This window comes from Gigantopelta aegis, chromosome 6, assembly GCF_016097555.1.
Source record: "Gigantopelta aegis isolate Gae_Host chromosome 6, Gae_host_genome, whole genome shotgun sequence".
Classification (NCBI taxonomy): Eukaryota; Metazoa; Mollusca; class Gastropoda; order Neomphalida; family Peltospiridae; genus Gigantopelta; species Gigantopelta aegis.
In genome coordinates, this window is record NC_054704.1 from 78,358,942 (window position 1) to 78,374,519 (window position 15,578).

The 15,578-nt window shown below is 33.9% G+C and overlaps 1 protein-coding gene across 1 annotated transcript in view; it reads right to left on the reverse strand.

The window, feature by feature from the left end:
- The window catches only part of LOC121374955 (THO complex subunit 1-like), a 32,431-nt gene extending 16,872 nt beyond the window's left edge, over window positions 1-15,559 (reverse strand). Inside the window, exons 1-9 of the mRNA XM_041502102.1 lie at window positions 15,478-15,559; window positions 8,514-8,587; window positions 7,478-7,538; window positions 5,311-5,377; window positions 4,946-5,064; window positions 4,193-4,241; window positions 2,578-2,673; window positions 1,759-1,838; window positions 1,063-1,130 (exon numbers count right to left, since the gene is read on the reverse strand). Of these exons, the coding sequence (XP_041358036.1) occupies window positions 1,063-1,130; window positions 1,759-1,838; window positions 2,578-2,673; window positions 4,193-4,241; window positions 4,946-5,064; window positions 5,311-5,377; window positions 7,478-7,538; window positions 8,514-8,587; window positions 15,478-15,528 (665 nt within the window). The 5' untranslated portion in view covers window positions 15,529-15,559. The remainder of the gene's footprint in view (window positions 1-1,062; window positions 1,131-1,758; window positions 1,839-2,577; window positions 2,674-4,192; window positions 4,242-4,945; window positions 5,065-5,310; window positions 5,378-7,477; window positions 7,539-8,513; window positions 8,588-15,477) is intronic.
- Between the last annotated feature and the right edge of the window lie 19 nt (window positions 15,560-15,578).

Sequence of the window (15,578 nt, forward strand, 5' to 3'; positions counted from 1 at the left end):
ATAGTGGAAGTAGTGGTAATATAGGGGAAGTAATGGTAATGAAGGGGAAGTAGTGGTAATATAGTGGAAGTAGTGGTAATATAGTGGAAGTAATGGTAATATAGGGGAAGTAATGGTAATGAAGGGGAAGTAGTGGTAATATAGGGGAAGTATTGATAATATAGGGGAAGTAGTGGTAATATAGGGGAAGTATTGGTAATAAAGGGGAAGTATTTTCAAAAACCAAGGACTAATATAGGGGGGAGTAGTGATAATAAAGGGGGAGTAGTGGTAATATAGGGAGGAAATAGTGGTAATATAGAAGAAGTAGTGGTAATAGAGGGGGAGTAGTGGTAATAAAGGGGAAGTAGTGGTAATAAAGGGGAAGTAGTGGTAATATAGTAGTGGTAATAAAGGGGAAGTAGTGGTAATATAGGGAAAGTAGTGGTAATAAAGGGGAAGTAGTGGTAATATAGGAGTAGTGGTAATAAAGGGGAAGTAGTGGTAATAAGGTCTGTCTACACAGTTCACTTCTGGGTGAAAGGTCATTCATCATGGTGTACTATAGTTCCCAATTGTAACACATATTGTGGTGTACATGTTCACTGTTAGTACTTGCAGAAGAATTAAAGGGACTAGTTATTTTAGATACCAGGTCCTCTGGCTACATTTTGCCCATTAGGTTTTGAAATATTATGCATTTACTTTTCCACACATGAGTATGCAGAGAGCAGGTGCCCAGAGTGATCCAGTTCCTCTGCCATGCCTAAAACACACCGTACAGTCACAGTGGGCCATGTACCAAAAAACTGAGACGGAAATCTTGTCAATTCTGGTGCAAAAATAAATAAAGGTATAAAAATCCTCTAAAATGGTATATGTTATTAGTGTCAACGAGAACCCGTTCTGTTAGCAATTTGGATTGAAGTTGGGCAATTTAACACAGGTTTCAATGGCATATGGCATCTGTGTACTGAGACCTAAAGGGGAAGTAGTGGTAATAAAGGGGGATGTAGTGTTAATACATGTAGTAGTGGCATTAAAGTAATAAGTAGTGGTTATAAAAGGAATAACTGGACAAACCTTGAAGATTCATCCATTTCTCCTTCTTCAACTTCCATGTTTTCCTCTTTGATAGTTTTGTCTTCAATCTAACAACAAAAAAATGAAATAAACACAAAACATCTTCATTTGATTATTGGAAGTGAACACAAACAACAACAAAAAAAAGAGTATTTTGTATAACTTCATGCATTTGAATGTATATACAATGTTTTTTACAATTATTATACAAGTATGCAGCCTATGTTTGTCTACCTGTCCATCCGTCCATTCTCCATTCATTCATCCATTCAAACCATCCACATTTTAATCATTTTATATGATGAATTCTTCTAGAAAACAAATTTGCATAAAACATTTGAGTAATTTTATTTTCTTTTAACCAGGGTTTTTACACTTGAAATAACATAAAATTCAAAGACCTTTCCAGGACATTTTTTTTTTTTTCCACGACATAAAATGTTCAATCAATGAATGATTTTATAACAAATTATTGTCTGAACTTAGACAGGTTATTAGGAGAACAAAAGTAAAGATGCGAAAAAAAAGAATTCACAAAATTTTTGGCCTAAATTTCCAGGACATTTCCAGGACACAATCAAATTTAATACTTTTTCCTGAACATTCTAGGTCTGGATTTAAAAATAACAAAATTCAAGGACATTCCAGGATTTCCAGGACACGTAAGACCTCTGTTAACCATTCTGTAACACTTACTTTAACATGTCTGGTATCCTCTAATTTCGTATCGAAAACTGTCACATTCTCAAGGTTAAACTGGCTCATCAAATTCAAAGCTTGGAAGATAAAAATAAATACAATTTTAAAAACATTCAAGTCCAAAAACAAAATGTACAAAGGTTTTATAAGGTGACAATTTCATATCAACATGTCATTTACAAACTATTAACAGCAAAAGCATCACTGTATACACTAAGAGATGAGGAAGGTTAGTGAAGGAAGTAAGGATTTATTTAACAATGCACTTTACACATTTCTATTTACTTGGTATCAGAAACATGGTTGGGTACCATACAGATAATAAGAGAAAAAACCTGCTGACACCATGCCATGGACTACCCCTTTTGGTTAGCTCAAGAGATCTTTTATATGCACCATCTCACAGAAGTCACAAGATTAAAACCAACACGCACTTCTTGCTTTTAACTGTTGGAAGAGTCTAAGTAAGTGGGTTTTCAGAGTTGGGAAATGGGAAGGGGGATGGGCAGGAGAATTGTATAATAGGTGAGAGATCATGATAGTGTACAAAACAAAATATGTGCTTTAATTTTTATGTCCACTTGTCTCACAAAAAAAGTTCACAAATTTGAAAGAGAAAATCCAAAACCTACCTACCATATATTTTTATTTAAAACATATAAAAGTTTCTTTTGTTTAACGACACCACTAGAGCACATTGATTAATTAGTCAACGGCTATTGGATGTCAAACATTTGGTAACTTTGACATACAGTCTTAGAGAGGAAACCCGCTACATGTTTAAGAAACATAATAAATTTCACTGATCATGTTTACCTGATTTTTCGGACAGTGGAAATAGTCGGGATAGAAACAACTGGATTCTTCCACAGAATACTGTGTTTTGGGATTTGGAAAGTCTCCGAATCAGATCTGGAACATAGAAATAAATTGTCAAATATAAAAGTTATAAGTAATGAACATTAAGATATAGAGGATATTATATGAGTGTTCATGACAGACAATGTTTACAACACGAGTGCCTAAATTATCATATTTTCCGAGCGAAAGCGAGGGAAATGCGATAATTTAGGCACGAGTGTCGTAAACATCGTCTGTCATGGACACGAATGTAATATTCTGTTTATTACTGTAGAACTGTCTTGCTAAATGAACATTCCAGTCATTGTTTACAGACTAACGTTTTCTTAACGGCAGATTAATGTTTGTTCATTGATGTCTTGAAAACCAAATCACAACCTGTTCTAAAGTTACGTGATATTTATATGCCCATAAGTAAAGAAAACACATGTATCAACAGCTGTAAATTGTAAAGCATGTGTATACTAAAAAGCAAACAAATACACAGTAATTGAAATAATTAGTTTTGAATTTGAATGACGTCAGTATTCCAATGACGTCACTTTGCATCTCCTTATAATAACTATAAATTGGGTACATAACGTTTCCGTTTTAAGAATGCTGGAAAAATTCCAGTGCAAAATTGCTATTGAATTTATTTATTTTTTGAAAATTATTAACGCACCTGAATGTGTTTGAAGAAAATCTTGTGATTAAAACATTGTACCTTTTACTAAATATGGCTTTCAAGTGAAATTATGGTAAGATATGCTACATTTATTATGTACGAAGCCAAAACAAGGGTGCGAAAAGTGACTCGTCGACCTTAGTATAAATTTCTAACAGTTGTGAACGTTATATTCATAATTAAGTGTTTGATGTGTCACAACTACATCGTAATATAATACAAGTTATCATAAATAATCAATTAATGTTTTATTAAATTAATTAAAAACACGTATTTGTCATTACGGCATGTGATCAGCTTACACTCGAAATAAAAATGTATTAGTGAAGAAAGTAGTATCTGTGGAATGTCGTGTCAACCAATCAGAAAGAACTGTACTCTTACAACAGCCAATCGTTAAACGACAATGTCAGGAGGACATATGATTTAGTTATGACATACGAGGGAAATCATACAATAAATATGACCCTCGTTATGCTATACCTCGTAGGTAATAAAAATTTAAATACCAATCTCGGTTTATATCACGAACAGTAATGAAATAGTTGAGTACAATTCACAGTATTTATATGTATTTTACTAACAGTAATAATATACGTTATATTACCAACAGCAATGATATGCATTTATATTATTGCACATAATGACAGCACATACCAATGCCGTTGATATACCTGTCATGGGGCACTTGTTGGGACAGAAAAAAAAGAAGAGGGTCTGCCAGGGGGATTCGATCCTACAACCAAAGTATCTCAGGTGTGTGCTCTACCAACCAAGTTCAATTCTGCCCCAACTTCAATGCACTTTAAACAATATTCCTTTTAAGACAGAAATGCCCCATAGTAACAATGTTATATCACTGTTGGATTAGATAACAGAAAAACAATGATCATTGTATCTTACCATTGCACATTCGAAGCAGGTAGTTCTTTCCAGCATCGTAAAATGTAGGCTAAAATAGACATAACAAAATAGTGTTAACATAATGCACACATAACTACATGCACCAAAACAATGAGAAATGTGTAAGAAACTTTTAAAACCATTTAATTTTGTTATCTGTATTGTTTATTATTAGAAATAATTTTGAATGAATGGCTGGCTGGCTGGCTGGCTGGCTGGATGGATGGATGATGGATGGACCAGAGCTTCTAGAATTTTTATAAAATCCACTAGCCACTGGATCAGTGATTTAAAATATTTACTAGCCATGATTAAAAATTCACTAGCCCAACTTTTCTTTAAGTTAATAAAAGTTTACTAAATAAAAATAATAATCAGATATGTCACCTAAAGAGGGAGATAGAGCTTAAAAACACTAACATTGGGGGGGGGGGGGGGGGGGGATTGGGGTAGGATATTCATATTTACAAAATAGACTCAACTGCAACATTTGACACAAAAAAACCACTAGCCGTCAGGCATGGCAATAGTAGTTATTTACTAGCCCAACATTGAATATCACTAGCCATGGGAGTGGGGCTACCATAATCTAGAAGCCCTGTGGACAGACAGATGAATGGACGGACAGACAGACTGATGGACTGATGCTTGAATGAATTTGCAACATGACAGCACAAAAAATATATATCGGATACTGGGTGTCAAGAAAGAATCATCATATTGTATCTCTGATTGTGAACACTTCCCACTTACACTTTTCCACGTTGTGACACGATCTTCAACCAGACTGAAAATATCTTCACAGGCCTTGAGTGTCAGCATGTCAAAGATGTCCGACATCATCACAAATGGTGTGGATGGCGAAACAGCATCTACAACAACATAATAATACTGGTAAATATTTTGCTGACATGCTTAACATTTGGCACTTTAGTGCATATAATGCTCTTTATAATGAATGTCACCAGAATTCAGGCTAACCTGAAACAAAAATGCTGGGTTTTAGTGATATAGACAGACACACAGACAACAGATAGTAATATATCCTTGTTAAATTAGTGTAATAAAGGTCCATTTGGAACATTAAACAAAAATATATTTTATAAAAACTTGCATACCCTTTAAACCAGCTTCAATAGCAAAGTTTATTAACACTTTGAATCCCTCAATTCCTTGATCAGAAACCTGAAAAGAGAAACCACAATATGGATACCAACACCCTCAATTCCGTCTTTAAAAAAAAAATTATTCATACAATACATTGTGATTTTGCGTATTCAGCTTAATGACTTCATAATGATAGAAAAAAACCCCAGTATATTCCATGAAAGTTTTTTAAAGCCTATTATTGTACTAGTAGTTAATTAATTTACCAAATAAATAACTTGTAATTGTTATTATACAGAAATGTAATAAAAAGTACCAAAATAATTAGAATTGAGGTATTTTAAGAAAGAATGTCAACTTGATTTATTGGTGATATTTATATACATGTATAGTATAGATATCTATAATATTTAAGGAATTTAAAAAATAGTTCAGTTAATGGCAGTTTAAAATTTAAAATTTGTTTTGGTTAATGATACTACTAGAGGCTAAGAGGATTAGAGCACATTGATTTATTAATAATCTGCTATTGGATGTCAAACATTTGGTACCGTAATTTGTAAGCATAATCTAAGAGAAGAAACCCTTACATTTTTCCATTAGGAAAGCACATACCACAGCATTTTGATATATTAGTCGTTGTGCACTGGCTGGAATGAGAAATCGCCTAATGGAACAATGACGGGGATCAATACCAGACTTACTGTGCAGTGATAGAAATAAGCAAAAGTACATCGAGAAATCTACTTGTCCAGCGATATTTTCACTTGACCAATAAATGTGCTGTTTTATTAAAGTACAAGAACTGTATTTTTTGACTGCTCAAAATTAAACTGCATGGAAAATTTTTACTTGTCCACTGGACAACCATTGAGGTACATTTTGCTTGTCTGAGCAGATTTTCACTTGTCAGGACAAACGGACAAGTACTTATTTCGAACACTGCTTTACCACTGGTAGAGAGCATAAAAGAGGAAACCATCTTCTGCTTGAACTGATGGTTGGGATGGCAAAAACATACATAGAGCCATCTACCAAGGAGCATTAATCCTACACGCAACCACACAGCAAGAAGTCTACTAAGTACAAAAATAAGTGCTTAAAAGCACATATTCTAATTTACATAAAATATCTCATGACTGTATTATTATTAGCTGATGTTCTTAGTGATTAAAGCCGCACACCCTAGTTCCATCCAGCGAAAATAAATTATAATTTGGTTAATCTACAAACCTGTAACACACTTAGATCACGTTTTTATCAAATGGAGTGAAAAAGCAGGTTTTATATCGATAAATACCATGGGAATCCCCATGTCCCAATTGCTTGAAATAATTTTGAAAGTTAGTGTTTTGATGTCACCGGTAGATGTCGCTCAAAGCACAACAATGCCTACGTCACGACAAATTTCACTGACTTGGGGTGCGTTCGTTTCACCTCTCCTGGACATGTTCCAACTGTTCTGTCCTGGTTGTATCCCCTCTCCAGATATCGTAAGACTTAGCAAAATTATTGGTTTTAAGGGTTTGTAACGTTTTGTATTGAGACACTTATTTATCTGAACTTTATTGTTACTGAAAATGTTCACGAACTGTGAAGAAATATCTCACAAATGAACAAGAAGCAAAACAAAAACAAATCGGATGTTGATTGCGCGAACCGTGCACGAGAAAACAAACCGAATCAAAATGATAACGGTCACGTGATATACCAGCGTCTGTGACATTGAAATGGAAATATCCCCTCTAAAAATAGATAGGACCTCGCTTGCTTAACGGTTTTTTCTCGACAACACGTCTTGTGAAAAAAAGAAAAAAATGCATTTCGTGGTTTTACAAACATCAGGATTACCAAAAAGCACTTCAGGTGAATGGAAATGTGTATTCTAAATAATAAAATGTAAGTAAAGTGCAATTTTATTTGTGAAAAATGGGGTTTAATAGCGAAAAACAATGCCGTAACGGTTCACAAATAAACGTAACTAGGGTGTGTCCCTTTAAGCAATGTGCCTTCTTAGATCTAGATTTTCCCTTTGACATTAACACAGTAATGCTCATGAATGACAATAAACACATCAAATGTGTGTAAACTAGTATTCCAAGCCAGTAATTGTATATAACATGATATTTTAAGCTTATTAAAAGTTATAATGCTATATTAAATGTTCCTATTTCTCACTATGGCCCATTTCAGAAGATCTCTTAGTGCTTGGTCCATGGCCGATTTCTTTTCTGGATCACTGAAAATACATTACAGTGTTAAAGAAAAATATAAATTTATTGATCAATAATATTTTACAATATTAGTACTATGACAATTATAAGTTATAGAGGTTTAACGTTATTACCAGAGTGTTTTTCGGTATCGTCAATATCATATATTAGGAATAAAAATTGTATTATGCCAGCCTCTGGCGAGCATAATACATTATTTTTATTCCTAATATATGATACTGACGATACCGAAACACACAAGGGTAATAATCTCTTTATCATATAATCTCAAGCTTAATACAACATGTTTTTGTAAACTGTACACGCAACTTTAATTCCAGTCCACCATTACTAGATATTCAAATGACATAAGAATATGTGGCATGGTGTCTTTTTTAATGGAAATGACATCAAACTCGAATGACGTCATTTTGGATGTCCTTACATTGAAATAAACTAGTTCATAACGTTTTTTTATTTTCTGAACACTGGACAGTTTTCAGGATAAAATTGCTATTGAAATGTTTTTATTTGATGACTATGAATGCATACCGGTATGTCAATTATGGAGTGTTACCCTAGTACGTTTGCTTAAATGTCAATAAACCTAATGCTGTGACCTCAATTAATTTACATCTAATTTGCAACGTTATCAAATTCTTAAAGTATGTGATCTGAAAAAGATCACATACTTTGATTGCACTGAAAATGTAAGATATTATATGATAAAAGATAATACATAAAAAAAAACCCCACTAATTGTAGATCAATGAGTCTTAAATGTTCACTACATTAAATACACAATTATAGTACCTATTTATTAATATTTCTTTATTGATAGGAATAGTAATACATGTATCATGACACACACCAAGTGGTTAAATTGTTTTTACTCATAAAACAAAATGTACCATAAAATGTAGACTGAACTGAACACTCACACAAAAAATCCAAGCTTTCCACTGATAAATACTACAAGCTATCAGCACAAACTAGCTTACCTTCCTGGATATTTGGCAATGAAGGCCAAGCAATTCTGAGTTGTGTCATCTGCAATACTCTTCTGAATGGCTGCCTGTGACAAAGTTATACATGAAAATTGTCCTCATTAGTAATGACATGGAAAATTTATGTAAGTTCATACATGGGGAGAGAGGTAATGATCACACGATCGGCCTCGGTGGTGTCGTGGTTAATTAAGCCATCGGACATAAGGCTGGTAGGTACTGGGTTTGCAGCCTGGTACCGTCCCTCACCCAGAGCAAATTTTAAGGACTCAGTGGGTAGGTGTAAGACTACAGCTTTTGTGAAATACAAACTGCTTAAAATAGCATAAAATGTACTGAAATAATCAATTAAAATGTATGTATTTATTACTGACTGTTCAATGTAGTGTATCCAATAATTATAAAGGACTTTAAAATTAAAAAAAGGTTTCAGCCTTTCTTGTTACAAGTGGGAGTGAGTAGAATAGCTACACTGGCTATCTCTAGAGTCAGTAGAGGTCACATTTCACCCAAACAGCAACAAAGTTATTAATCTTTTTGTTTAAACATGTGCCAGCTCAGGTGTCACACATTTCAATGGTGTCATCTTTTATTAATTTTCAGGACACAGTACTGAATACTCATACTTTTTATACATATATGAGTTAAGATTCATAACATTCATTCCTTTTTTATATATTATTTATTCCATTATGTAAAAGATACACAATTAGGTTTTTTCGCTGATATGATCAAACATCGTGTTTTGATTTTTATCGTTTTGTGTTCATGATTCAAGATAAAAATATACTTGTAAGTGCCACTATGATTTTGTAAAACACTATTTGGCAAATATTGCCTTTTAAATGTTTTTATTAAAAAAAAAAAAAATTCTTCTTCACCCTCCCGCAACCCCAGTAGTGATGACATCACGTAGGACCGATTGACAATTTATTTTTTCCCTAAGTGCACCCCTGGTATATGTAACACATCTGCGAGAAATCTTAAACTCTATTAACAAATAAAATGACACACTGAAATAGTTAGATGGACACCCATTTTTAATGACTCATAACAATTATGGACAGAAAAATGGGATGGGGGGGGGGGGGGGGAGGCAAGTGGACCAACCACTGGGGTAGTTCACCAAGGTAAACATCTACATCTTGACATTTGTTATGGCACAGCAGCAATAAACATCGCAATAATAAATATAGTGCCAGAGACATTTATCTTGATGAACTACCATTGGGGGTGACTTGACCAAACAGTTTGGATCAAGTTGACCAACCTCTGGGGCAAGTTGGTAGGGGGTCGAATTGGTTTTGAGGCGAGTTAACCAGCATTCCTTGATATGGTGTATGACGTGTGGGCATGAGTTTGACCCGTACCCCCCTTTCAATGGTTTGGGTTCGTCTTTAGGTAGTACTATACCAAATAACTTCCGGCTGGGTCAAAGTTCGAGGTGCACCGAACTTTTGATAGAGAAATGAACACCACAAGTCCTGTGATTGGTTATAAATGTGAGTGTGTTGGTTGTAAAAAAATAATAGTTTCATCTGGGTAAAATAAATGTGCAATTTTATTTCATCTAGTACCAATGTGTCAAGTAGCCTTGTGCTTGAAACATGTATGGGGTACCTGTAAAAAAAAAGTACTCAAATTTTGTGCGAAACTAGGGTAGTCATAGACGCTACCCGTTATCTCAGAAACGAGCAGCTTGACCCCCATTTTTTTCTGATTCACTTTAAGTGTAAGGGGTGGTAGTATTTATATCCGTGGCGTTTATGTCGGTTGATACGTTGCAGGTAGGAGTTTTAGCCGCATATGTTACTATTGTCGTCTATGGGATTTGATTTGGTAGTATACACCCTATATAGCACATATTCAGTGCATAATAAAAAATATTATGATTTTGTCATTTTATTTAATTAAACTATACTGGTTGATTAATTAGCCATCACTCGATCATGCAAGTTCACAATGACCTTGACCTTGACAATAATCTCTGTACATGGCTCTGAATGGAGTTTGAATCAAAGTTAGCACTGAAGAAAAGTTGGTTTTGGCCTATAATTCATACTGTAAAGATTTCAATAATTTCTTTTTACATGGTATTTGACTTGCCATATACAACTGCTCTTAAATATGGTATTATATATAGGCAACCTGAACTAAGATTTTAATAGCAATTTATTTTTATATTAAAAATAGCATGTGCCAATAGTGGGTTAATGTCTTTAGTTTCCATTAACATTGTTAATTTTTTATGTATGAAATTCTGAAAACTCAAATTTGTAAAGAAGTTGATTTTTATTGTCATTTTGACATATTTATAGGGTGCTAAGTTATATTTTAGACAAATTTGTAGTTTTATGCAAAATTTAAAGTAAATTTGAAGAAAAAACTTTACCAAAAACATAATTAAATTTGTTGTCACTATTGTGCCTTCTGTTCTTATTTGTACATAACAATAAGGTTGTTAAACATATACTTAGATCTCCAGATCATTTTTGTTTCTTAATAATCACTTAGTTAGCTCTCATGAAAAGCATTTTGAGTTTATACTAGATTCAGAACCAATTTTTTCAGATTTGATTATCTGCCTTGGATTAAGTTGATAATTTATTTTATTGTTAAAGCTGTATTACCTAATGTTACTAGCTAAATAAAATGCTGGATTACAGATTGTAGGAATACATCTAATGTACATATTGTATTCATCCGGATTAGAAAATAATGCAAGAAAATAGATGTTCGGGTAATTTTGTCATTTAAAAATAGTTTTTTTCAGTAATTAATCAAAAATAAATGTGTGAAAGCTGCATGATTAATTCCAGATATCACAACTATTAAAACCTCCAACTACAGTAGGCTATAAATAAAATATAGTCAGGAATATTGGTGGCTGCCAATGGTTTTGATGGTTCATTATGAAAATCAGCATGGCCGATGGATTTGAAATTCCCACACCTGGTAACTTGAAGACACCCACACCCAGCATACAGGATTTCCTCCCAACACTAATGTTCAGGACATTAAGTCATTACTTCATACAGGTACAGTCATGTTTGTGTTTCCTTCCTCAGACAGTGTATTTTTTTAATACTGATATTTCTTTGATGTGCCTGTTAAGGTCTTCATAATCTAGGGGTCAATCAAGTGCATGTGTTTTAATGGCATTCTTTAAAGGGGTAGAGGTACTCTGACTATCTTTGTTGTCTCTACATATATACCTGAGTACACACACCCAACTGAAAGTAAATATCTTCAGGAGTTTTATTTTAAAACATTTTGTTGTTTAATATGACATATTGCATTTGTACAAAACTATATGCAATATATATGCTTTTTGAGGTGTACATTATATTAGGTTGCACTGTAGAAACAACACTTTCAGTGAGGTTGTCAGTTTATGTCAGAATACACCAGATCCTGGTTGTCATAAAGACACATAGCTGGACACTTTTTGAAAAATGTATGTTATCAGTATAGGTAGTACTATACCAAATAACTTCCGGCTGGGTCAAAGTTCGAGGTGCACCGAACTTTTGATAGAGAAGTGAACACCACAAGTCCTGTGATTGGTTATAAATGTGAGTGTGTTGGTTGTAAAAAATAATAGTTTCATCTGGGTAAAATAAATGTGCAATTTTATTTCATCTAGTACCAATGTGTCAAGTAGCCTTGTGCTTGAAACATGTATGGGGTACCTGTAAAAAAAAGTACTCAAATTTTGTGCGAAACTAGGGTAGTCATAGACGCTACCCGTTATCTCAGAAACGAGCAGCTTGACCCCCCATTTTTTTCTGATTCACTTTAAGTGTAAGGGGTGGTAGTATTTATATCCGTGGCGTTTATGTCGGTTGATACGTTGCAGGTAGGAGTTTTAGCCGCATATGTTACTATTGTCGTCTATGGGATTTGATTTGGTAGTATACACCCTATATAGCACATATTCAGTGCATAATAAAAAATATTATGATTTTGTCATTTTATTTAATTAAACTATACTGGTTGATTAATTAGCCATCACTCGATCATGCAAGTTCACAATGACCTTGACCTTGACAATAATCTCTGTACATGGCTCTGAATGGAGTTTGAATCAAAGTTAGCACTGAAGAAAAGTTGGTTTTGGCCTATAATTCATACTGTAAAGATTTCAATAATTTCTTTTTACATGGTATTTGACTTGCCATATACAACTGCTCTTAAATATGGTATTATATATAGGCAACCTGAACTAAGATTTTAATAGCAATTTATTTTTATATTAAAAATAGCATGTGCCAATAGTGGGTTAATGTCTTTAGTTTCCATTAACATTGTTAATTTTTTATGTATGAAATTCTGAAAACTCAAATTTGTAAAGAAGTTGATTTTTATTGTCATTTTGACATATTTATAGGGTGCTAAGTTATATTTTAGACAAATTTGTAGTTTTATGCAAAATTTAAAGTAAATTTGAAGAAAAACTTTACCAAAAACATAATTAAATTTGTTGTCACTATTGTGCCTTCTGTTCTTATTTGTACATAACAATAAGGTTTTTAAACATATACTTAGATCTCCAGATCATTTTTGTTTCTTAATAATCACTTAGTTAGCTCTCATGAAAAGCATTTTGAGTTTATACTAGATTCAGAACCAATTTTTTCAGATTTGATTATCTGCCTTGGATTAAGTTGATAATTTATTTTATTGTTAAAGCTGTATTACCTAATGTTACTAGCTAAATAAAATGCTGGATTACAGATTGTAGGAATACATCTAATGTACATATTGTATTCATCCGGATTAGAAAATAATGCAAGAAAATAGATGTTCGGGTAATTTTGTCATTTAAAAATAGTTTTTTTTCAGTAATTAATCAAAAATAAATGTGTGAAAGCTGCATGATAATTCCAGATATCACAACTATTAAAACCTCCAACTACAGTAGGCTATAAATAAAATATAGTCAGGAATATTGGTGGCTGCCAATGGTTTTGATGGTTCATTATGAAAATCAGCATGGCCGATGGATTTGAAATTCCCACACCTGGTAACTTGAAGACACCCACACCCAGCATACAGGATTTCCTCCCAACACTAATGTTCAGGACATTAAGTCATTACTTCATACAGGTACAGTCATGTTTGTGTTTCCTTCCTCAGACAGTGTATTTTTTTAATACTGATATTTCTTTGATGTGCCTGTTAAGGTCTTCATAATCTAGGGGTCAATCAAGTGCATGTGTTTTAATGGCATTCTTTAAAGGGGTAGAGGTACTCTGACTATCTTTGTTGTCTCTACATATATACCTGAGTACACACACACAACTGAAAGTAAATATCTTCAGGAGTTTTATTTTTTAAACATTTTGTTGTTTAATATGACATATTGCATTTGTACAAAACTATATGCAATATATATGCTTTTTGAGGTGTACATTATATTAGGTTGCACTGTAGAAACAACACTTTCAGTGAGGTTGTCAGTTTATGTCAGAATACACCAGATCCTGGTTGTCATAAAGACACATAGCTGGACACTTTTTGAAAAATGTATGTTATCAGTATAGGTAGTACTATACCAAATAACTTCCGGCTGGGTCAAAGTTCGAGGTGCACCGAACTTTTGATAGAGAAGTGAACACCACAAGTCCTGTGATTGGTTATAAATGTGAGTGTGTTGGTTGTAAAAAATAATAGTTTCATCTGGGTAAAATAAATGTGCAATTTTATTTCATCTAGTACCAATGTGTCAAGTAGCCTTGTGCTTGAAACATGTATGGGGTACCTGTAAAAAAAAGTACTCAAATTTTGTGCGAAACTAGGGTAGTCATAGACGCTACCCGTCATCTCAGAAACGAGCAGCTTGACCCCCCATTTTTTTCTGATTCACTTTAAGTGTAAGGGGTGGTAGTATTTATATCCGTGGCGTTTATGTCGGTTGATACGTTGCAGGTAGGAGTTTTAGCCGCATATGTTACTATTGTCGTCTATGGGATTTGATTTGGTAGTATACACCCTATAGCTTAGTAGTTAGGGAAAGATTTCCGAACGTTCCAGCATACTATTAGTAACCCTAAGCCTAAACATAAGCCTGAATGAAATGAACGCTGGAACATTCAGAATTCTTGCCGTAGTTAGTATAGATCATTGAATAATGTATTCTGATCATGTTTATCAAACTTTATGGATTATTTAATTATTTGGCAAGACTTCCGAACATTCCAGCATTCAGGTTTACTACCCTGCCGCTTAGGTTTAGGGTTAAGGTTAACGATAGAATTAGTATGCATATGGAACGTTCAGAAGTCTTTCCAATTATTTATTCTGTAATCGTTGAAAAGAGCATCACAATTGGCCTCAGATTACAGTTATCTTCCCATTTGGTTGTCCAAAATCCGGAAATTTGACCGCGCAAGTAGTCTGCTGTTTGACTGCGATTATTTCATGGCAGACAGCTATGAAGTGGCAACTGTTTGACTGAAGTGACAGGGGACAGCATGTAGTTTGTAAACATGTGTAACTTGCTGACATTGAAGACTTGTTTGTGGTAATTCCGGCCCATGCAAAAGTAGTGCTTTTTGTGTAAAATGGGTGTACTCCGGCCTGGTTTAGACAGTGTGTCTGTTTAAACCAATATGCTGGGAGAAAGAGCTGGACAACAGGGGTTGTCCTTTTCAGGGTATGTGTCCCCCATGCAGGCGAAGGTACATATAAAAATTCACGGGCCTGCTGATATTAATAAAAATGTTATAGCCACTAAGGCTATATAGAAACATATAGCGAAATTAATTGTGGTCGGAGGCCTGATATATCAATATTTTATTTTATCTTCGTTGATTCTTGAAATTAACCAGGGAGGGAAGGTTAAATATGAAATGCTAAATATCGATTGTTTCAAAACAATTATGTAAAAGAAAAGGAATCCTCATAGTCAGTTTGCGATCTGATACTTTTGCTTTCATTTAGTACGTGACAATACCTTGAATATTTCTCTACCCTCATAAAAATCGAAGTCGCTGGGCGCAGCCATCTTTCACAAACTAAACATAAATCTCTGACGTTTTAAACGAGGTCTTATGC